The 23,856-nt window shown below is 39.4% G+C and overlaps 1 protein-coding gene across 1 annotated transcript in view; it reads right to left on the reverse strand.

The window, feature by feature from the left end:
• Positions 1-23,856, reverse strand: part of ZCCHC7 (zinc finger CCHC-type containing 7) — a 161,733-nt gene that overhangs the window by 37,132 nt on the left and 100,745 nt on the right. Inside the window, exon 6 of the mRNA XM_040417362.1 lies at positions 16,009-16,044. Coding sequence (XP_040273296.1) covers positions 16,009-16,044 — 36 coding nt within the window. The remainder of the gene's footprint in view (positions 1-16,008; positions 16,045-23,856) is intronic.

Consider the following 23,856-nt stretch of genomic DNA (forward strand, 5'->3'; position numbering starts at 1 on the left):
TTATACAACTAGAAGGGGGTGGGTGCACTATACATGCTAGCATTACAGGGGGCAGGATCACAATGTTGGGGAACCAGGAGCAGGGGATGATGGAAAAGTGAGGTATCAAAGATGTCTGTGTGTCACACTCTGCAGATACAAGACATGGCTGAAAGAAGTCATCAAGATAGTCTCATATCTGAATGGAGAAGATGAAGAAATAGAACTACATCAGAGGAGACATCACTGGATTTACTCCCCTGCATAACGGAAACAGGACGGATCCGTTATGCAGGTCATAGACTTCTATTATGACGGAATCAATAACAGAATGCCTCTAAAGGCATTCCGCTATGCATTCCGTCATAGAATTGCGTTATGGTCCGTGGTAACGGAATCTATGTATAACGCAATTCACCTTTTACCAGTGAACAAGTGTGAACGAATTAAAAAATATGAAATTCGCTCATTTCTAGTAATGTCCATCCACTTGTGTCTTGAACAGTAAGGCTGGGAGAAGGGGTTGGATTTAGAATTGGTCACGGGGTGGATTAAAATTTTTGCCTCAGGCAGCAGAAAGGCTAGAAATCACTTTTTAAATTAAAAATTATTTGTATTTTGCATTTCCATATTCTAACATCCATAACATTTTAGGTGACGGCAGCTGTGTGCTTGTTTTTTGGTATATATGACTGTTTGATCTCTTTTTGTTTCATTTTATGAGAAATGAGGTGGGCAAAAATTGCACTTCTGTCAATGTTTTTTATTGTTATTTTTTAAGTGGATTAGGGCCTATTCAGATGGGCGTATGATTGGGTCCGCACCTGTTCCTCAATTGCGGAATGCACATGGCCGGTATCTGTGTTCTGCGGATCAGCAAAACACTACGGCCGTCTGAATGAGGCCTTACCAAACTCTATAAATAACATGATAACTTTATTCTGTGGGTTGATACAATTATGGTGAACTTAAAGTGGCCCTGGAAAAAATACTAAAAGTATTTTGTAGTTGGGTCCAAATTGATGGAAGGAAGGGTCAGCAATACCATATTGAGGCACATTATACCGTCCCAACAGAGCCAAACACCACAGTCCATCACAAAATACTGCCAGCAGCACAAAATACATTCCCCAAAATGTCCACTGGCTGGCTGTGAGGAGGGCTCAGGTGGCCCCCTGGGCATCAGCCCACAGGGTCGTTTCCCTGTAAGGACTATGGCCAATCCACCCCTGATGGCAACACCAAATTTTTATTTAAATTTTTACTATTTTTGCCTTGTAAAACTACTTGTGATATGATTTTGTATTGTCATATTCTAACACCATTACATTTTTATTTTTTTACAGGAGCTGTAGGAGGATTTGTTTTTTTGTGGGATGGGCTGTAGTTTTCAGTGGCACCCTTTTGGGGTACATATGTTTTTTTCATCACTTTCTGTTCCATATTTTGGGAGGCAAGATGGTCAAATAATTCTGCAATAGCAATTCTGTCCATATTGTTTATTGTGTTCACTATGTAAGGTAAATAATATGATAACGTTATTCTGCTGATTACCGGTATATGAATATAATGATACCCAATTTGTGTTGCCATATACTAGTATATTCTATACTATTTTTTTTATCATAAAAATCACCATATTTTAAGACCCAGATTTCATTTTTCTATCAAGGCAGCTGTCTGAGGGCTGTAGTTTTATTGATACCATTTTGAGGTACCTATGACTTTTTGAACATTTTTATTTCATTTTTTTTGGGGGTGAGATTTGCAAAAATTGCAATTCTGTCAGTGCTTGTTTTTATTTTTATGATGTTCTCCATGCAGTATATACAATATGATAACTATACAATACCAAATTGATATAGTTTTTTAATGTTTTACTACTAATACATCATAAACATTTTTTTTAATTAGAAATAAATAGTATTTTTTATTGACATATACTAACATCCATAACTTTTTTTATTTTTCTCCAATATAGCTGTCTGAGGACTTATTTTTTGCTATATTGACTGTATTTTTTATTAGTACGATTTTGGAGTATATATGACTTTTTGATTGCTTTTATACCATTTTTTTGAAAGGTAAGGTGACAAAAACAGCAATTTCGGCAACATTGTTTAATTTTATTTAACAGTTTTCACCACATCGGATAAGTAACAATCATTTTATAGATCAGGTCATTACGGACGTAGCAATACCAATTATGTGTATTTTCTTTTTTTTTTAATCTTTTTCACCAATTATAAATGAGCATAAACAGGAAAAAGCTAACTCTTATCTTAATTGAAAATAATTTTTTTTTATTTTTTTTTAACCCAGTCCCACTTGGTTCTTGAAGATCCAGTGGCTGTACAATGCACTGCAATAGTCTTCAATTGCAGTGCAACGTAATGTCAGTTTTACACTGACTCTAAGGGCTAATGCACACAACAGTTTTTAGCTGGTGCCCTTATTGCAGCCTGCAAACAGTGCACCACATTTTTTGAATGGGTCCGCAATGCGAAGGTGTGGAGAGGAACGGAGGTACGGAAACACGGTTTTCTGTGCATGATCTACTTTTTGCGGTGTGGACAGTCAGATGCGGATCGCCTGCATCCGTATACGGCGGCCCGCAATTTGCCTTCTGCTACATTCGTGTGTATAAGCCCTAAGCCTGATCAGACCCTGCCTCTGGCAGGCTTAGATACATGGCAAGCCTGGAGGCTTTTGTAAAGGCTCTGGCTGCATGGCAACCATAGGGACGCTGACATTGCAGTACAACGGCCTGAAGGAGGAAGAGAGGGTGCCGTTAACCCCATGGATGCCGCTGTGGCTACTCGTGACTTCTAAGGGGTTAAACAGCCGGAAGTGGTGCCAGCACTGATCTCGGCTGTTGCAGCAGAGTGTTAGCTGTATATTACAGCTGACACCTGCTGCTGATGGCGGCGGCTCAGTCACTGAGCCGTTGCCATCTCAAGCATTGGGGTGGCATGGGCACAGTGGGGCCAGCCATTACTGTTATTCAGGCTCTGATTTCCACCGTCACAAATGGTGGAGGTCAGAGCCTGAAAACAGCAATCGCTCGCAAGAGACCACTCTGATTGGTCCCTTGCCGGCTTCTCCGAGGCTGTGACACTTGTCACAACATCCGGTAAATGTTCGGACGTAGCTATATGTCTGATTACAGAAACTTACATGCAATCTGGACATACAGCTACATCCATTTAGATCAAAGGGTTAAAAACCTGACATCCAACATACATGTACAGCGAAAGTCAGGAAGTGGTAAAAGGGGTATTCTGGTTACCTAATATTATCCCTTACTCACAAGATCGGGAATAACTATTAGATCAGAGGGGGTCCTACCACCGGGCCCCATACTGATCATGAGAATGGGAGCCCCCATACCCCGTGGAGTCCCCCAAAATGAACAGAGCAGGCAGTTGGGCATTCACATGCCCGTTCCATTGATAGACATTACAGCACCCTGTGGATAGGGGATAATGTTACATAATTAGAATACCCCTTTAAGAGCCCAGAACAACCTCTATACACTAACATGGGTTAGTGGCACAGCAACAACCACCAGGACAACACCTCTGCCAATTTCAGGCTAGAAATTAATTCTTGCACTGTTAGTTTTGATGAAATGTCAAAATGTGCTTCCTGTTCTCCGTAGCATGCCCAGTAATGCCCCTTCTCCTATAGTATTTATTTTAACTAAGGGAGCAGCAGCATGAAGATACTTCGGGTCCTCTTACACGGCCTGATGACAGGTCAATAACAAGTCCTCATTGACAAAGGGCCTTTCACAGGCCCAATTCAAAATGAATGTGGGACGAACAATCCTTATTACAGTAGTTCATCTCCCATTCACTTTAGATATATTCTGCTAGCAAACTATTGTTAGAGCTGTGGGTCCACCCGATGCTATGTACAGAATGGGGCCCCTGAAGTGAAAGAGAACACAACATTCATGCGTGGTTTCTCTGCATTTACTGCTATGGGACTTCCAAAAATAGCTGAATGTCCCACCTGGGTTATTTCCAGCAGTCCTAGAGCAGTGAATGGAGAGGTGGCCACACTTGCGCTGCTTGTTCTACCAACATATTCCCTGAAGACTGACTCCCATTTCAGACCCTTGAAAGTCTACAAAAAGAATGGAAGTTGTAATCATTTACTTTTTGTTACAAAAATGCTCCAGTTGTGAGATATTCTTTTTTACTTCATTATAAATGGTGCCACCTGGTGTTTAAATGGTATAGTAGGACTGGGCAATTAACCAAATCAATTTGATTATTTTGCCCTTTTAGTGCCCAACCCAGGGCCTTTTAAAAAAAAAAATAATCAAATAATCAAGTTTATTTGGTCTGGATTTATCAGCGCAGACTGTGTAGTCTGTTAATTCCCAGCTGCCCACGTAATTAATCATGAAGCGGGCAGCATGTACTATAGAGACCCCATACAGGCTGTGTTGATACAGTGCCCAAGATTACTGCAGGAGCCTAGCAATAACTGTAGTCAGGCTTCTGCTGACTCCGATCTTGGCTGTTTACTTCCCTAAAAGCTGTGGTCGATAGCAATGGTGGCATCTAGGCAGCTACACTGAGGGAGGGGGCTCCATGTCGGTATCGGCCCCATTGCACTATAAAAGTGATGTCCCCAGGCCCCAGGTGAATGAATGATTAAAGATTAATACAGTTTAATAAAAATAAAAAAAAAACTGGTTTAGGCTACATGCACACGACCATTACATGTCTGTTTTAAGACCAATGGTAGTCTATGGGGTTATTCACACAGCATTTTTATTTATGGTCAGTTAAAAACGGACCTACAAAAAAACGGAACATGTTCTATCTTGTTCGCTTTTCACTGACAGACTGCCCCCATACAGTTGAATGGGTCAGTTTTTAACGTCTGGGTCAGAATGGCATCAGTATAAAAAAAAAAGTGTTAAAAAAGGACAGTTTATCCGTTTTTAACCGACTTTATTTTTTAGTGTGCATGTAGCCTTAATTTTGTAAAAGTAGCAAAAGAAACACGCACATGCATACGGTATTGCAGTGTTCAATATAAGTCATGCAATTGATTTTTTTTTTTTAAATGGACTTTTTCTATTTGCGCTCAAATACTCTCCCCCCCCCGATCCCAAACAAAAAAAATCTTAATCAATAAGTTCAATGTACAATGGTACCAATGAAAACTAAATCTCGCCCACAAAAAACGAGCCCCAAACTGCTATATCATTAGAAAAATGAATAAGTTATAGCTCTTGTGGCTACATAAAAAAACTATTGTTTTCCCATGAAACGTGCCATTATTACTTAAAAGTAGTAAATTACAGATAAAACTACACATATTTGGTATAGATGCAATCGTATTGACCCACAGAATAAAAGTAACATGCTAGTTATGCAACATGGTGAATGTAGTATAGTAGTGCACAGGACAATGGTGGAATTGCTTCCCCCCCCCCCCCCCATTACTACCCCGCCAAAAAAAATGTTACTAAAAAGTTACTAAAAATTCAAAACATTAAAATTCATTTAGCAAAAAACAAGCTCTCATAACTACCGTATTTTTCGCCCCATAAGACGCACACCCCCCCCCCAAAAGTGGGGGGAAAATGCCCCTGCGTTTAATGGGGCGAATGCTGCCATTTTACATTGCAGTCTGCGATGCATCAGCTGGAAGGGGGGAGGGAGGAGGGGCCGGTGTCATGCAAATGCGGCGGGGCCGGTGCGGTCACTGTACTCCGGCCCCGCCGCTCACTCACTCTTCCTTAATGCCTAAACCTTTTATAATAATAACTTTAATTGAAGTTCCGATCCTCAGCCCCATCTGTACTACTTACTAAATGTCCTGTAGCAGGCAGAGCAGGGCGGGCGGCCATAACTCACTGATGTCACGTGCCTGCGCCGCCTACTTCATTCATAAAGTAGGCGGCGCAGGCACGTGACATCAGTGAGTTACGGCCGCCCGCCCTGCTCTGCCTGCTACAGGACATTTAGTAAGTAGTACAGATGGGGCTGGGGATCGGAACTTCAATTAAAGTTATTATTATAAAAGATTTAGGCAATAAAGCAGTAAGTGAGAGGCAGGGCCGGAGTACAGTGACCGCACCGGCCCCGCCGCATTTGCATGCCACAGGCCCCTCCTCCCTCCCACAGGTTTAGCTCCGGTATATTAGGGCATCTGTGGATGCCACTATTATGGGGTGGGGGATATGTGGATGGCACTGTTATGGGGTGGGGGATCTGTGGGTGACACATATATAGCAGTGCCATCCACAGATCCCCCTCCATAACAGTGCCATCCACAGATCCCCCTATAGTAGTGTCATGCACAGACCACCATTAGTTCAAAACCCACCAAAAGCACACCTTTTGGTTAAAACATTTTTTTTTCTTATTTTCCTCCTCAAACACCTAGGTGAGTCTTATGGGCCGGTGCGTCTTATAGGGCGAAAAATACGGTACATTGCGCCAGAACGCCATAAAAATGCAAGATTATTTTTTTTTTAATAACTAATCATTCTTAAATTTTGACTTTTTTTAATGCAATAAAACATTAGTAATGTGCACATAGACCTACTGAAGTGGTCATACATGGTCAGTTCCATTATTCAACTGCCACCAGCCAAATCTACTGTTAGAAGCTGTGGTAGTTACAGAGAGATAGCTACAGCAAAAAGGACACACCCCTGAGAAAAGACACATCCTCTGAAGAGAATCTAAAAGAGCAATTGGTGCAATGAATGTGGAGGTCTCTGGACCCATGTGAGGAACAGGGCTAGTTCTTTCTATTTTAGAAATTGATTAGCACGTACTGTATGATGTCTATTTTCATTTTTACACCAGGCACAGCATAATCCCTTTAATGAGAAATGTGTGTTGGGGACCTGTTACTTACATACATACAGTAGGTACGCAATTCCCTGCAATGATATAGCACTTGCACTTTATAATGTATCTCATAGTTTAACGAAACAACATTTTTCTTTTTTTTTTCCCATGATAAGAGCCCTAACACTTATTTTTTTATTTTTATCAATGTAGCCTTATAATAACTAGTTTTTTGTGGGATGAGTTGCATTCTTCAATGGCACTATAGTGGGGTACATATAACTTATTAGTTAACTTTTATTAACTTTTTTTGGGGGACAAAAAAACCCCTGCAATTTCGCCATAGTTTTTTGCATTATAAATTTTGCGATGCTCATGGCGCATCATAAATAACATGTTACCTTTAGGCTAGGTCTACGCGATGACATTTGTCGCATCAATGTCACGCAAAACTTTTTATAATGGCAGTCTATGGTGTCGCACTGCAACATGCTGCGACTGCGACAGTCGCAGAAAATACATTCGAGATGGATTTTTGTGCGATTGTCGCGTTGCAGTAAGTCGCGCGACAAATGTCATCGTGTAGACCTAGCCTTATTCTGTAGATCAGTACAATTGTGGTGATACCAAATTTTTTTATAGCTTTTTCTTAGGTCTTACTAATTTTGCCTTACTAATTTAAATACACTTGTAAAAAAAAAGAATCCTGAGAGCTATAAAATGTTACTTTTCATTTGACAATGCTTTGTGAGTTTTTTTTTTTTTTGCTGCAGTTTTCATTGGTACCACTTTTTATTCCACAGGCAGAATAAAGAAAAAAGCTGCAATTATGGACATTTTTTGCCCCACAGAATTCACCGCATGGTACAATTGACATGTACAACTTTATTTTGTGGGTTAATATGATTATGAGGATACCAAATTTCTACAGTAGTTTTTATGTTTTAAATATTTTTTTATTTTATAACTTTTTTTGGGTGCCCATATTCTAAAAGCCATAACGTTTTTATTTTTCAACCAATGGAGCTGTGGGCAATGCACAGTTATGTTGTGGTGCGGCAAGGGCTTGAATGGTATTTTCGAGCTGTTGGAAAATTTGGCCAAAGAAGGTAGATGTTATAAAACAATAAAAGAATACGTATTTACACCAGTTAAATCCTGTGACAGTGCTTCCGCTCCAGTCCCCCCTGGTGGCCTGTGTTTACTTGGCTGTAGCTGTATATCCTATAGGGTGTATTAGACTGCAGATTTTCAGGCAGATGACCGCTAACTAGCGTTCCTATGAACGCTCATTAACGATCATCTGTCAGTCTAATACTGCCTGCAAATGCCCGCTCATTCATCGGGTAATGGTAATTTTTAAGCATGCTTAAAGAATCAAAATGGTGCCAGTGGCAGATCGCGCTGTGCAGTAGCAATCTGCCACAGGCACACCGCTGCCCTGCATGGGGATGAGCGATGGCATAGCCAGGGAGGACATCTCTGCATGGTATCGCTGCACGCTTCCCCCCTGACATTCGTGTGCGGCATCAGGGTGTCTAATACACCCTTAAGTGTTGTGGGAAATTATGGCTACATAACCACTGCAGACAATTTGACACAGACCGAGGCGCGGATCAGATATTAGGCAGTCTAAAGATGTGTCTGAGTTATTACAGTGACTGAAGCTGGATAATAAATTTGGTGCATCTTTAAACGGTCTAGTTTAAGTTGAAATCACCTATAAAGCTAGCTTATTTTGCAACAGAACTTTTGGCGCCCACCCCTTTCCTTCTAAGTCACACCCATTGATTTAAGCCACATCTCTAGATGGTTGTGTGAAAAGCACTTGATAAATTTAATGCAAAGCATGTAACTCCAGTTTTTGGGAACAAGTTATATCGGTATTTTCAGGAAGAACAAAAAGAAAAGCAGCCAAATAAGAAAGACTTTGGGAGAGAGACCAATTGGGAGTTGAATAGAGAAGTAGATAGGGTAAAAGGGAGACTTATAGGATGGAGGAAATAAAATAAAAAAGCTAGGAGGGGGAACAACGAAAATGAAGGAAGCAGGAAGAAAGGAATGAATGGAAAAAAAAATCAAGAGGAAAGTGATGGAGTTAGAGGTGGGGGAGAAAATGGAGGGAACCTAGAAGTGAAGGAAGGCAAAAAGAGAGAGAAATAAAATGGCGAGAAAGAAAAGACGAGAAGAGCAGAAATGGAGGATGGAGCAGATGCGAGAAAAGAAAGGGAGGGGGAGTAAGTTTCTTTTTTTTTAAAAGTGTAAACTTATTTTTTCTTGCAGAACAGGCTCTATTCACATCTTATTTTCTAGCTATAAGGTCATTAAAAAAGAAAGAAAGAAAGAAAGAAAGAAGGGAAATGTTTGTAATGCAGCCTAGCCCATTTATGTTTATCATAGGATGGCTTCCTTTCTGAATAAGTCTGCATTCAGTGAGGGTACAAGAAACGTCACTGTCCACAGAATCCAACACCTGTAAGAGTCCCGAGTGTACATATCACATCTCGTGCTATAAGCAATAGCCATACTGTGCTTTGAAATGACCTTTTTCTTGCAGCTTGTTTCACTAACTATCAGATTATGCAGTGAAACCTCTCCACAGGCTAGCACTTTCAGAAGACTACCCCCTTATCAAGACCCGATTTTCAATTCCCCCATTTCTTACACATATTAGCCTTCTTTTTTATGTTTCAAGTTGTTCAAAATGGGTCCAATTTTCTTTCACACACTTAATATACTGTATAAACCTGGAAACTTTCTGTGTATAACTTTGTGGAGCTGAACTATTTCCTACTGAAAATTATTTATTTTTATATACTGATAAAGCGAACCTCAAAACTGTGGTCCAGCACTTTTGTTTAATATCACGTACAGGCCAACTACTTTACGGACAACCCAAAGTGTTAGATACTAGACCAAAATTTTAATTATTAACCCCATCACATCATACAAGGCATCAGCTGTGTGATATAGCTGACACCTGTCTGCAATGACCAGGATTTAACCCCTTGGACCAGAGCGTCTGAGGGGTTAGGCAGAGGGAGGGGGTTCTGATCAGATACTATGGCAGACTGGGACCTTGTGAAGGCTCCCAGGCATGCCATAGCTAACTGCCTGCCTGTTGTCTCACTTCAGCAAATGACATTTATTGGGTAGAGGAAGTTAATACAAGGCACTTACTAATGTATTTTAACTATCCATATTGCTTCCCTTGTCGGCAGGATCATTTTATACACTGATTGTTTCCACGGTTATGACCACCCTGCAATCCATTAGTGGTGGTCGTGCTTGCACACTTTAGGAAAAAGCACCAGCCTATGAGTGCTACCAGAGAGTCCGGCGATTTTTCCTATAGTGTGCAAGCACGACCACCACTGAGGGATTGCAGTGTGGTTATAACCATAGAGAGACAAGCAGTATATAATATGATGGGAAAATGAATCCAGCCAGCAAAAGAGGCAATATGGGTAATAACAATACATTAGTAATCGCCTTGTACTAACTTTCTCTACATGATAAATGCCACTTGCTGAAGTGAGACAACCCCTTTAAGCCCTGCCTGCGGAATGGCTTAATAAGATGCCTGTCAAATTCCAGTAGTATAAACATACATAAAAAATTATTTTAAATATATAAAATATATAAAAAAATTCAAATCACCCTTTCCCAATTTTTTTTATATAAAAATAAACAATAAAAAAAATAAAACATAATTGGTATTGCTGCATCCAAAAACGTCAAAAGCATTAAAATATGAAAAATAATCATTGTGGAACATCATAATGAGACAAACAATAAAAATGGCTCATTTACTGTTATACTGTTTTTCAAATCACCTCCTTAATTTTTTTTATTAAAAGTGATTTAAAAAAAAAGTCATATATACCTCAAAATTAAATAGATAAACTACAGCTCGCCCTGCAAAAAAAACAAGCCCTCACAAAGCTCTTTAGATGGAAATTCAAGGAAAGTTACCATAATGCAAAGAATTATTTTTTTCAAAGAGAATAAAAATAAATATACGCACATATATACAAATATATGACCCCCAGAATAAGGTAATTTTTCCCTTTTTCCAAGACATTACAAAATACAACTTGTCCTATAAAAAAAAACAAGCCCTTATCTAGCTATTTGAACAGAAAAGTAAAAAAGCTATGACTCTTGGAAGGTGGGGAAGAAAAAACTAAAATAAAGACATGAAAATTGTCTGGCTCCTTAAGATGTTAAAGGAGCAAGGTCTTGGGGTATAAACATGACCATTACATAGGAAGAAAATACTTTCAATAATTGCTTTCATTGAGAGTAACTTTGAGGTTTGTAAGATGTGATTACCCACATAACATTTGGATTTTATTTTACATTTTATTCCATCCAGATCCATTTTAATCAGGGGCTACTAGACAATCGACTAGAAATGGAAATTTTTCATTCCTACACAATATACCGTAATATGCTTGTCCTCAACATACCCAAAGACTGAACAAGCAGGTAGGACCTCATTAAAACATGCTGCTAATAGGAAAAAAATGAATTATATTGTATTTTAATTATTCCTTGTCTTGGAGATATTATTAAGCGAAAACTACCTGTCAGCTAGCTATCTCCAAATAACGTAATGTACCTGCACTACTTCACCCTGTGAACTCCCATATTTAGTAGAAATCTAAGACACCTCTGGAATAAGTGGTTGGTAACCAAGTATGTCACTGTCAATTACAGCCACTAGATTCACTTTTCTGTTCACTTTCACAATGGGAGAAGAGCTATGGTAGTGTGTGCTCTGCTGAAGAGCATGCAAACTATTCATTTATCTTATCAAGCAAGAGACTTAGTGATATACAATATCATATGCTGAAGGGTGAAATAAAAAAATACTAATAAATCAGTTCAGAGATTAAAATAATAAAAGAAAATAAATTAAGGCGCTCTACGAGCATTGTGTATGATATATACTTTATGGTTCGATGTTCTTTCTATAAGAAAGCAAACTTCCAAAAAAAAATAAAAAATATAGCAAAAAAAAACTAATAAAAAAAACAAAACGTAAAGACCTAGTATTCATGTTTTTTATGGTCTAATGGCACATTGCTTGGAAGGGTAATTTCAGCCAATTGAAACATTTTTTTTTCCTCCTAAAACAATGAAATACTGTACCCAAAAGCATAGATTCAATCTGCAATTTTAAGAATTTAACAAAAAGAATCGGAGGAAAAAGTAACAAATATTCCTGAATTTAACAGCAAGGTTTATTTAAGAACAAGTAAGCTAATACTCCAAAGTATAGCCATATATGTCTTACAAGAACAGTGTAAAGTCGTAAAGATATTTTATATTTCAACCATAAAAAACTAAAATCATATCCTGTCCAGCTTACATCATCTTCCTGATAGTACATCCAAAAGAAATGTGAATGCACTATAAAACCAATACAATGAAGAAAAAATAATAATCAACACAATAAAAAAAGTTCAAAAGAAATCTAAATATAATGCACCCTCTGCAACTGTAGATACATGAAAGCCGTCTTTAAAGGGATGGTCGCACATCCCACCCAACTATTAGGAACAAACTGGACTATACGTAACTGGCACACAGTGTACAATAACCAGATAAAGCAGGATACCATGCTAAACAAGCTACTACTATCATCTACTGTATGAAATAAAGAATCCATAAATGAAAACAAAAAGATGATAAAGTAGACATCATGTAAGTAATACCGTTTCTTCACGACACTACAAACCAATGATCTGCAGCCAGACGACGGGTAATTGTGTTTCACTAATCTTCTTTAAGACTGCTGTGATATATCCGCCTCACACTATTGTTTTTATGATATAACTAACAACATAAACCTTATCAACACGATATAATAGAGACATGATATCATTTTATAAATGATAGACAACTACAAACGGCAACGACTTTACAATTAATGTCCTCCAAATAGGAACCTTAAACCTAAGGATCCCGCATGTTTGCTGGACCGTACATTAAACATGGATGTTCAGTGGTCATTATTCAGCAACATGATACTGCAGTCTGGTAGAACTTTCTAAAGGAAGGTTTGTGACATGATGATCCCCTGAAAATGCTTAAATCAACAGATGAACAAAGCACCTTCTTGGAATTTTATGTTTCAGGACTGTTTACAGCTAAAAGTAACAGATCATAACCCGAGGAGAACGCTATTCTGTGCCTATTTAACCATTACTTGGAGGGATGAAACAAAACTAATGACTTATTAGCCAAGTATGAGAGTTATCCAGGCCTAATCCACCTATTGTTCATGAACCCCCTCCCCCGGCCGGCAGCAGTGTGCTCTCTGCTGGTGAATCAGGGCCAGGGCAACCTTACATCGAAAACAATGGCTACTAGGAACCATTCTGAATTGCGGCCTTTTCCTAGCAAAGGCCTTTTCGTGGACTGTCCATCAGAAATGTAAAAAAAGTGACAAATGCTGCTACACCTGTCACATTCGATTGAGTAATATGTAAGTGTATGGAATAAGAGATCACTACATATACGCAGCAAATATAAAGGGGAGGGAAGTGGTCCCAATGTCAACATGGGCTGAGAAAGGATGATGGGGATTCTTTCTACAACTCCTGTTGACTTTTCCAGAGACAATGTCTCAATAAATATTAACAGATTACACAGTAAATAAAGCCCCCCTTCTAGTCTGACCAGAGGGAGTTCCTGAACCTGGACGATAATTTAAGTCAAACGCTAGGCGTGTTCATCACTGCCAACCGACAAGGTCTGGTTCCGTGTTACACTGTCTTCTGGGTTAGTAAAACCTTTCATGACAAGGTATCTTAATGTTGTGTCAAGAAAACAGTACCATTCATTAAAACATTACGATTCCTATATTGTTTTTATTATCTATCTTATTTAATTTTTTTTATTAATTTTAACAAGTTTATTCCAATCATCACTACTTGCTTAATGTAAACCTAAAGGGTAAATGCATACATTATGTGCGGAAAATTCACATGTAATATAATACCAGCTAGATAGATGAGATTTTCAATATCTCATGTACACAGTGCGGAAATTTTACCTGCGGTGCGGATTATTTTTGTTCGGATGGATTTTCCGTACAGATTTCACTCTTTGCAATCCAAAGAGTGAAATCTAGGGGCAAATCCATGTCAAAATCTTTAAAAAAAAAAAAAACACATGAAAATTCTGCTGCGGATGGGGGCGAAAGCCGTAGGAAAGGAACGCCACTGCTGTTGTAGACATTCGGGTTTTCAGATGCAGTTCTGAGGCTAAAACCAGGTAAGGATCATAAAAGGAAAGATTCTCTTTCTCCCCTTTTTTGAATCCACATCCAGTTTTAGCTTTAAAGACTGCATCTGAAGACCTGGACATGTACGAGCAGCCTGATACATTTTATATAATTTCAACATTTTTACCAGCAAAGTTTTGATTGAGCAGCGAATAACAAAATACATCTTGTATCCGCTATATCCATATACAACGCTATGTACAGAAACAACTAAAAGCCAGTCACTCTTCACTAACCATTCTCCCCAAGAAATAGAATAGACATCATTAAAAACACACTGATAAGTTAATAGGCTTCCTATTAAATTGGGCCTAGAGTGCGTGAGTCCGAGACAGGGACACTACGAGCAGGGACCGATAAATTGTAGAACCGCTGAAAGTTATAAGAAACTCTACAGATAGAATGTGTATAAAAACATGTTACAGAACCACAAGCCACCAGTTATTTTCTTATTCAGACACATACACACATATAGTATCTCACACCACAATATTTGACAGTTTCCTTTTAATAAAACAGGTAACCAGTAATGGATTTTGGAAGGTCATTTTTACCATAAGTCCTTCCTTTGTATGGAGTCTTACTACTTCATTTTAGGATGATTTATTATTCAGCATAAAATGGCCACTCAGCAAACAAATGAACTGTATCATATTTCATTGATCATCGTCCCGTTAAGAACACTTCATCTACTTCAAAAGCATGCTGAATCAATACGTGTCAGGCGGGTGTCTTCATCGCAGGCATCTCATACGCAGATGACCGCTACTTTGCCATAATTATCAGTAGGTATGAGACAGGTTTACTAAACTGTAAAATGTAGCGATACCTCCACAGGGCAGCAGATGGCGCCATTTCCCTTGGCAAATTACAATGAATCGCTGTGGCAGAGTGCCGAGGACAAAGTTTTACTATGTTACAGAACAGTCTTTATCCCATTAAATGTGATTGGTACATGCGGCATTAACTTATTTACAGCTTAGCAGTGAGTAAATGTACCCAATCTCATTAACAAAATGTGAATTGTCAACTGAGATTATCTCACAGCAAGGTATAATGGCAAAAAGAGCCGAAGCCGTATTTAACCATTTAAAAAAAGAAATAAAAAAAAAAGCGTCTGGTCCAAATCTAAAACTGCTTTAACTAATTCTCAGTTCGCATGTTTTCATATTGAACTCAGAAGTAGAATCTGAAGAAACAGCAGTGTATTCATTAGAATGGATTGCAAGAATAAAATATATATATATATATATATATATATATATATATTATACACACACACACGGTATATATTTATTTATATATATATATATATATATATATATAAATAATACACACACACGGTATATATATATATATATATATATATATATATATATATATACACATACATACATACACACACACATATATATATATATATACACACACACACACGGTATTATATATACACAAACACACACACACACACACACACACACACACACACACATATACACCGGTATAATTTAATTTTTTCTTTCTTTCCCCTAATTAAATCTGCAAATAGGCTGGATTTACATTTTCCTAGATCATGAATGAAACGGTTAAATGACTAATTCCACCGTACTGGATCTGCAGAGATGTGTAAATTTGAGCTCTATGCACAAAGGCAATGGTCGTTAACAAGATCCATCATTGCATAGTTGTGAATTGACAAATCTCTGCCACCCTACAATATATGATCCCAGTGAGGAGAGCGCACATACAGCCTGAGCCCAGCTTACTTCAGTCCAGAAAGGATCTCTCCAAGGTCTCTGAGTAGCTTTCAGCTGGGGGCACATGACTACCTTCTAGGGCTGGAAACTTCATGGAAGAGTAAATAGTTTAGTCGTAGGAGCAAATAATCTAGCTGGATCTACTTACAGTTAGGTGGTACTGCCTCCATATTTCTGGGCAAGCCTGGAACATAAAAAATATTGATCAGTTAGCAGCATGAAACAAGGTGCTTTACAGCCTGTTGGTTTTGGCATAATAAAGCATCTGCTGGTGCCGGTCACAGGCAAAGAAGAAGCTTAGCTGAAAGGGCCTGGATTTCAGCTTCAAAAAACCTGGCTGCACAGTTTAATTGAATTTTACACTGCTTTAACACACCCTGTTACTGAGAGTAAGCCAGAAAAGCCTCCACCTCCTTAAAAGTTTTTTTTTTGGAATCTTTGACTTAATACTTGAGCCATGTGCATCTCTGGCTCGGAATAAAAGTATCTACTGTTATTATACAGAGTGCATACTGTATGTGGATATGAGTGTGGAGGTGGGGGCAGGGGGTAAGGGAGTAGTCAGCACATTTACAAACTGCACAATTAAGAAAATATACAAGTTACTTTAATTTTCTAGGTAATCAACTAGTAACCTCGTCTAAAACGAGTCTGTGTGCTGCAGAAATGGCACCAAAGGATGATCGTCAATATAATGCCTGAGACTAGTAGTTACACTGCACAGACCCTCTATTCATGATCATGCCTAGTGTACCAGCTTGCTGCAACCAAGACAATGATATCACTTTTTAACAGTACATAAAAAAAAAAAAAAGTCTAATTAATTAAATCTACACTAACATTAACCTTGGCTATATCTTCATATACTGTATAGTAGCAGACCAGTATGCATGTTATATAGCAATAGAAGCAATGATGTTACATAGTAAGCTTTGGGGACAACTTAGGTCTCTTCATCAGGCATAGTGTAACAAAGTGCCTGTAGATAGGACTGAAACGTTGCCGAGACATGGGTGAACAAACTTTTGCACTTTAATTCTAGTCATTGGAGTGCTGCGGTTTCCTTGGATACCTAATCGGGATCAAAAACGCTGGCACCTAGCTTCATTTGGTACCTTGGAGAGTGCTGTCTGCTTTTCCATTATATATATATATATATATATATATATATAGCGAGAAAAAAAAATTATATATATATATATATATATATATATATATATATATATATATATATATATATATATCACACGGTGTAAAGATAACAGATAAACCAAAGGCTTTCACCAACTTGCTTCGAAATCTGCTGCAAAATCTACTTGTTTTACACATTTTTGTGACATTTGTTGTGGCTCTGCAACAGATTTCACCCCATGCATTGCAAAGGGTGAAATACACAGTAAAAATCCGAAGAATTGAAAAGCGGTGGATTTAAGAAATGCACTCTTGAAGAAGCCAACGTCAAAATGTGTTCGGCCCACATTCACCCTTGTGGTTTTTCAATCACTATGCTTTAATTTATGTTTATACGCTGCAAAGCCGACACTTATGCTGCAAAGTGGCCGGATCCCATTATAGTCAATGGGGTCCGCCTTTGCCCAGCTATGCCAGATCCGGTGAACTCCGGCAGAGGACAACATGCCGGATCAATTAAATGCAGATGTGAATCAAAGTTAGGATTTATTTAGTTTAACTTGTTTTAATGACTTTTTATAGGTGTTTATTGTAGTGATTAGGCACACATGCTATTCCCCTTTAAGTTTATTACACACCCACTGCATTGGATTACTACTGTAATATGCTGTGGATTTGCCAACCAAAAATCTAGACAGAAAATCTGCAGCATATCTGCTACGTGTGAACATTTCCTAAATGGGAAGACAACATTTTTATATTTATTAATTTCATCTGCTATAAAGGGGTATTCCGGGTTTCATGAAATCGATGACCTATCCTCAGAAAAGGACATCAATATCAGTTCGGTGGGGGTCCGACTCTGAGAGTCAGACCCCCACAGTTTTGATATCGATGGCCTATCCTGAATATAGGTAATCAATTGAATGAAACCAGAATATCCGTTTAAGTCTGATTATCTCTAAACAAAGGAGAAATGATGTGAAAATATAATTGTATTTAAATATATATTTCACAACATAATATAAAAAAATAGTTTCCAAAAGTGGATTACTTTTAATGAAGCATAATAAATATACAGCAGTTACGGTACATAGGAAGAGGGAAAAGACATTCAGCCCATCTGCATTTACAGGTAATAATGAAACTCACAGATATAGAGGTATTACCTTCAAATTTGTGAAAAGCCCCATGAAGATGATCGGGCCAATTATCAGAAATGAACATTTGTACAAGCGCTCATTCTCAATAACTGGCTTCAGTAAATGTGCTTGTTTGTCAGATTTTATATGGCACCAAAAATCGCCATTTCTTGGCAGTACATCGTCCTGTGTAAATACGTATTTACTGTCAACAATATGCAAATTAAATGGGGGACAAACAAACGTAATAACGATTGTTCAACCCGGATTCACTTTTTCATCGGGCAATGTAAAACGGTCCTTTAAACAAGCGCCAACTGGCACTTGTTTAGGGCTGTAATTACCCATACATTTATGTGCCATTGATGGCATACACAGAGCTTATCTGCATGCAGCAAGTCCTTATAGCACTTTGGCTGCAGTTCCTGAGATCAGTCCTCAGGGATGCAATTCATGTTTTAATATGGGAAACAACAGTTTAGATACCCACACTAATAGGTTCTTAAAGTGTAAGTTCAATTTATTTTTAATAAAGTGTAGGGACAGAGATGGTAAACATTTTGTAATATACTTTATCAGGAAAAGATGTTTCTTTGCACTAAAAAACAAGTGTGTAAAGATTCTTAGCAAAGCTCTGAGCATTGATAAGGAGAGTCTTTATTCAGTCTTTAGCATTCTACTCATCACTGAAGAAGCCTGTGTGTAACAAGTCAGATAGGCAGGGGTACAGGACATAGTCAGGGACATAGTCAGGTATCAGCCTACAGCAGGGCATTGTGGGAGTTGAAGTTTTACAACAGGTAAAGGGCTGCAGTTTGAGGATGCCTGCTCTATATGTTACACACAGGTGTCTTCCGAGCCCAGTAGAACTGAAGACAGACTCTCGTTAGCTTTGCTAAGATGACTCTATATACCCTGTCTTCTAGTACTAAGAAATATATTTTCTAATAAAAAAGTGTAACATCCCTGTCCCTACACAATATTAAAAATACCGTATATACTCGAGTATAAGCCGACCCGAATATAAGCCGAGGCCCCTAATTTTACCCCCAAAAAATGGGAAAAATTATTGACTCGAGTATAAGACTAGGGTGGGAAATGCAGCTATAATGCAGAGTGTATGTGTATATAATGCACACACTCTACATTATATACACACATCTGCAAGAGGGGGACTCAGATTGATGGGAGTCTGACTCTGACTCCCTGTATTTAATGCAGAGTGTGTGCATTATATACACACACACTCTGCATTAAATACAGGGAGCCATCCACAGATCTCCCCCCTAAACAGTGCCATCCACAGATCTCCCCCCTAAACAGTGCCATCCACAGATCTCCCCCCTAAACAGTGCCATCCACAGATCCCCCCTAAACAGTGCCATCCACAGATCCCCCCTAAACAGTGCCATCCACAGATCCCCCCTCCCCTAAACAGTGCCATGATTTGGCACTGTTTAGGGGAGGGGGGAATCTGTGGATGGCACTGTTTAGGGGGGATCTGTGGATGGCACTGTTTAGGGGGGAGATCTGTGGATGGCACTGTTTAGGGGAGGGGGGATCTGTGGATGGCACTGTAGGGGGATCTGTGGATGGCACTGTCATCCATAGATCCCCCTACAGTGCCATCCACAGATCCCCCTCCCCGACGCTCACAGCAGTATATTTATAAACTAATCAGTAACTACTTTAACTTTAATCATTGCTCATTGCTGAGCTCTTTACTCGGATTATTTGGATATCTTACTTTGTCTTAGCTCCGGTAATAGCAGGCAGTGCGGGGGCCGGCGCTCACTCACTGACGTCACGCGCCTGCTCCTCCCACTAGGCGGCGCAGGCGCGTGACGTCAGTGAGTGAGCGCCGCCCCCCGCACCGCCTGCTATTACCGGAGCTAAGACAAAGTAAAATATCCAAATAAATAATCCAGGGCTTTACCCACTATCTCCTGGCGAACGATGCAACCCCTATAACTACGCCACTGTTGGTCTGTATTATGGCAATGTAAGTTGCCATAATACAGACCTAGACTCGAGTATAAGACGAGGGGGCTTTTTGAGCACAAAAATATGTGCCAAAAAACTCGTCTTATACTCGAGTATATACGGTAAACTGAAATGACATTTACATTTTTTTTTTTTATTTCCCCTTTTGATGAAGAAACTGAATCCACTATAGTACACCCTAAAACACTGTTTACACAGTTTGATGGGAACACTGGGCAACAAAGTATGGCCTTGCTGCTTGCCATTTTTAAATAGTTTTCATACAATGCTCAGACAATACTAATATAATAATATATAGTGCTCACATAACAATGCCATATATTTCCAAAATAAAAGTGCTATACAATGCTGACATAATACTGCCATTCAATGTCTGAATAACATTACAATATAATGTGTAAGTAGTACAGGAGTTAAAATGCTATTGTCCCTGATGGTCTAGGTCAATAAAAGTCTAGGGCGTTAAAGGTTTAGGGCACCGATACACATTCAATAGCTGTCCGATGAACAATCATTCGGCCGACAGCCATCTCTCCCGACTCCCTCCCGGCTTCCCCATACAGATACACATTCGGCGCAGCTGAACATGTATGTGTAATCTTTGAGGAGAGTGGAGAACACCGCTACCAGACACTTCTTGCAGCGGCTTATCTCCCGAGAAAACAAAAGGATTGGGTGACAATACAAATTTCGCCCAATCAGCAAACATTACAGTGTCGTCCGAAACCACCTTTCTCTGCGGTTTCGGACAACAAAAGACTAATATGTATGGCTAGCTTTACATGCTGAACTCTAAGGTAGTTCCTAGGGGTCTAATCCTTGGGGCCCTAGACAGTTGTTGCCCAATTGGCCTCCACCTATTCAGGCCCTGCAAACATAAGAAGATCTGACATAACTGACATGTACATACAGGACTGGTCTCTTTAAGGAGATTCAGCACCCTGCCTAAGCCACTTTCAAGACATCTCACTGAACCAGCCAGAATCCTACTCCTAGCTCCCAAGGTTTGTTGAAAAGTCAAATCTTGACTCATAAGGAGCCACTTCCAATAGGTGGCACTGGCGAGATGGTTCTCTTTCTTGGGAGATACCTCTTTGCATATTCGTTTCCCATGGAGCATTGCCAATAAGTCTCCACAGCCTGGAGTACTTCCAGTAAGTCTCCATATTCACTCTGCCTAAGTGAAATAAATGACCAAATAGATTTGTGATTTTTCCCACTTTTCAATATATACCATACGAGCTCTACTTCCTTGAATAACCCGCATCCATAAAACAGAAAAATTCAATTTCAGCCATTTGTGCTATATATGAGATGAAGGCTTTTAACCAATATAGCGGCAATGTTAGCTTCGGAAGACTTGAGAAGGACGTAAATGTTCCTGAGAAATAAAATTTTTCATTTAGGACACACAGCAACTCGGCCTATGGTATCAAATATTACAAAACGTGCTAAGTTAGGATGCAATGCGGTTGGATCATTTTACTTTCAGGACCTTTGATTGTTGTCCAGAGGCTGAAGACGTGTCCTGGTAGGGTGCAGATCTTCCAGGTTTATAGCTCTTAGGTCTATCAGTGCTCTGATACAGGGCAAAACTGTATCTTAACAAAAATAACTGCCTCTTATCTAAGGCCATATTTTGTACAGAAGCCAATAGGAGCATCTAAAAAGTGCTGCCAAGTCTGTATTCTAAGCCTGTATATAGACCCTGAACAAACTGCCCTCATTTACCATTTTCACAGGTTAGACTGAAAGGAATTGTGTCATTTCCACTTTAGCTATGGCTCGTTCTCGATTACTCACAGTGTTTCAGAGTAACATGGTTGAAAAAATAACAATTACGGACATGAGGTATCCTGGCAAGATGCCATGTTCTTGCAGGACCTCTGTATATGTGAAAACCATGGAGGAAAGAAAGCAAAGGATTCAGAAGCCAATGTTTATTGGTCCAGCTTCTCAAACCATTGGGAGTCATTTATGAGGACTCCCTAGGGCATTTTTTGGCGTAAAAAGTTGCACTGCTCCGTTTTGTGACTTTTCAAATGCCCAAGTGTGGAAATTCAGGCGCCTGAGGTGTTTTTACACGGCCTTTGACATTAGGGAGTGGAAAAGGTAGGGCCATCAGCCCTGGTAAATTCAATAACATTTTAGACAGTTTCCCGGCATAAATTATGACTGACATCTACTCTAGTCAGGGGCTGGAGTAGATTTTATTCTAGGCAAATGGACTAGCAGAGGTCACGTCTAATTTATGACGAGGCCTGCGCCTCAACATAAATTAAGTGCTTCCTCTAGCAATGCAGGAGATATCAAATACTGGTGAAAAACCCTGATCTTTGATAAATGACCCCCATTTGGCTTGTAAGGATGGTTATACCATTTACATACCACTATAAATCATCACTGGAAGGGCAAAGGGCACAATGTCAGGGCAAGTCGCCCCATGAACCCAAACTTTCTGCCCTGGCAGTTTTTCCCATTTAAATCCTTCCCTTTTCGCCCATTTTTACTGCTATACCCATCATCCGTCTTAACCAAGCAGATCCTTCACCATGGAGTGTAGAGCACTGATCGGTAGGTAAGTATCTAGTGTGTGCTCCAGCACAAGGAGCAGATAGAGAATGACAGGGAGCCAACTGCAGGATAGGGTAGGTCTGAGCTTTGAGTGTGTTTGGAGAAGAACTGGGCATTCCTTGGTATGGGTAGCCAACAATATTGTTACCTAATATAGCCATATCCTGCAGATACAATCAGTAAACAGGTAGATCATCACCAACATTAGGCAAGCACACCACCACACTAGTATGGCTATGGAAAACCACTACTACAGGACGACATGATACTCCAGATGCTTTACATATCCTAAATGCATTTAGGGGTATTCCAGGACTTTACTATTGATGTCCTATCCTCAGGATAGGCTATCTATATCTCATCGGAACAATTTTCTGTTTCGAATTAGCTCTGTCACATTCACATTAATGAGGGCAGCGCTGCAGTGGTAAGCTCCATCCACTACACATCAGATGGAGCAGTGCAGTTCCGGTGCCAACTTCCAGCGCTACTGCAGAACAATAGAAGTGGGTGTGGTGTGTTGGACCCCTGACGGTCACATATTGATGGCCTATCCTATGGATAGACCATCATTAGTAAAGTCCTGGACAGCTCCTTTAAAACGGGGTCTGCATATAGACATTGTGGGGAGAGGGGTGTATATGAGATGCTTCTATGCCGGTAGATTTGAGTCACTTATAATAACATAGATAGCCATTCTCCCTGCAAAATAAGATGTTTGCCAGGAACGTGGGACCCGAGTCGATCAGATAATTGACAGCATTTTGAGGAGGGTTGACTCTGATGAGACAACCTCTTGAAGACAACTCTAATGCTCTTAGGAAAAAATAAATCTGGCTGTCAGATGTAAATGTATCCACAGGTTCCTATTGCAGTTAATGGAAGGTAGAAAAAAAAGCCGTAAAAAAAAAACATGACATTTTTAAAGCGTACCTGAGTTTTCAAAAAATGTGTGCATAATGATTGTGCTTCTTTGTACAATCATGACTGTGAAGGAACAGTTATGTTTGGGCTTACTTGTTTCAGCTGCACAGCTAGATGTATTTCTCACAGAAGCAGGGAGTGTCTCTGTTCTGCCAGTACTGTATGCAGCGATCTCACTCCCCTTACTTTCCACTTTGTTTGTTTTCTTCTAGGGAGCTCAG

Source organism: Bufo bufo, chromosome 2, assembly GCF_905171765.1.
Source record: "Bufo bufo chromosome 2, aBufBuf1.1, whole genome shotgun sequence".
NCBI classification, from domain to species: Eukaryota; Metazoa; Chordata; class Amphibia; order Anura; family Bufonidae; genus Bufo; species Bufo bufo.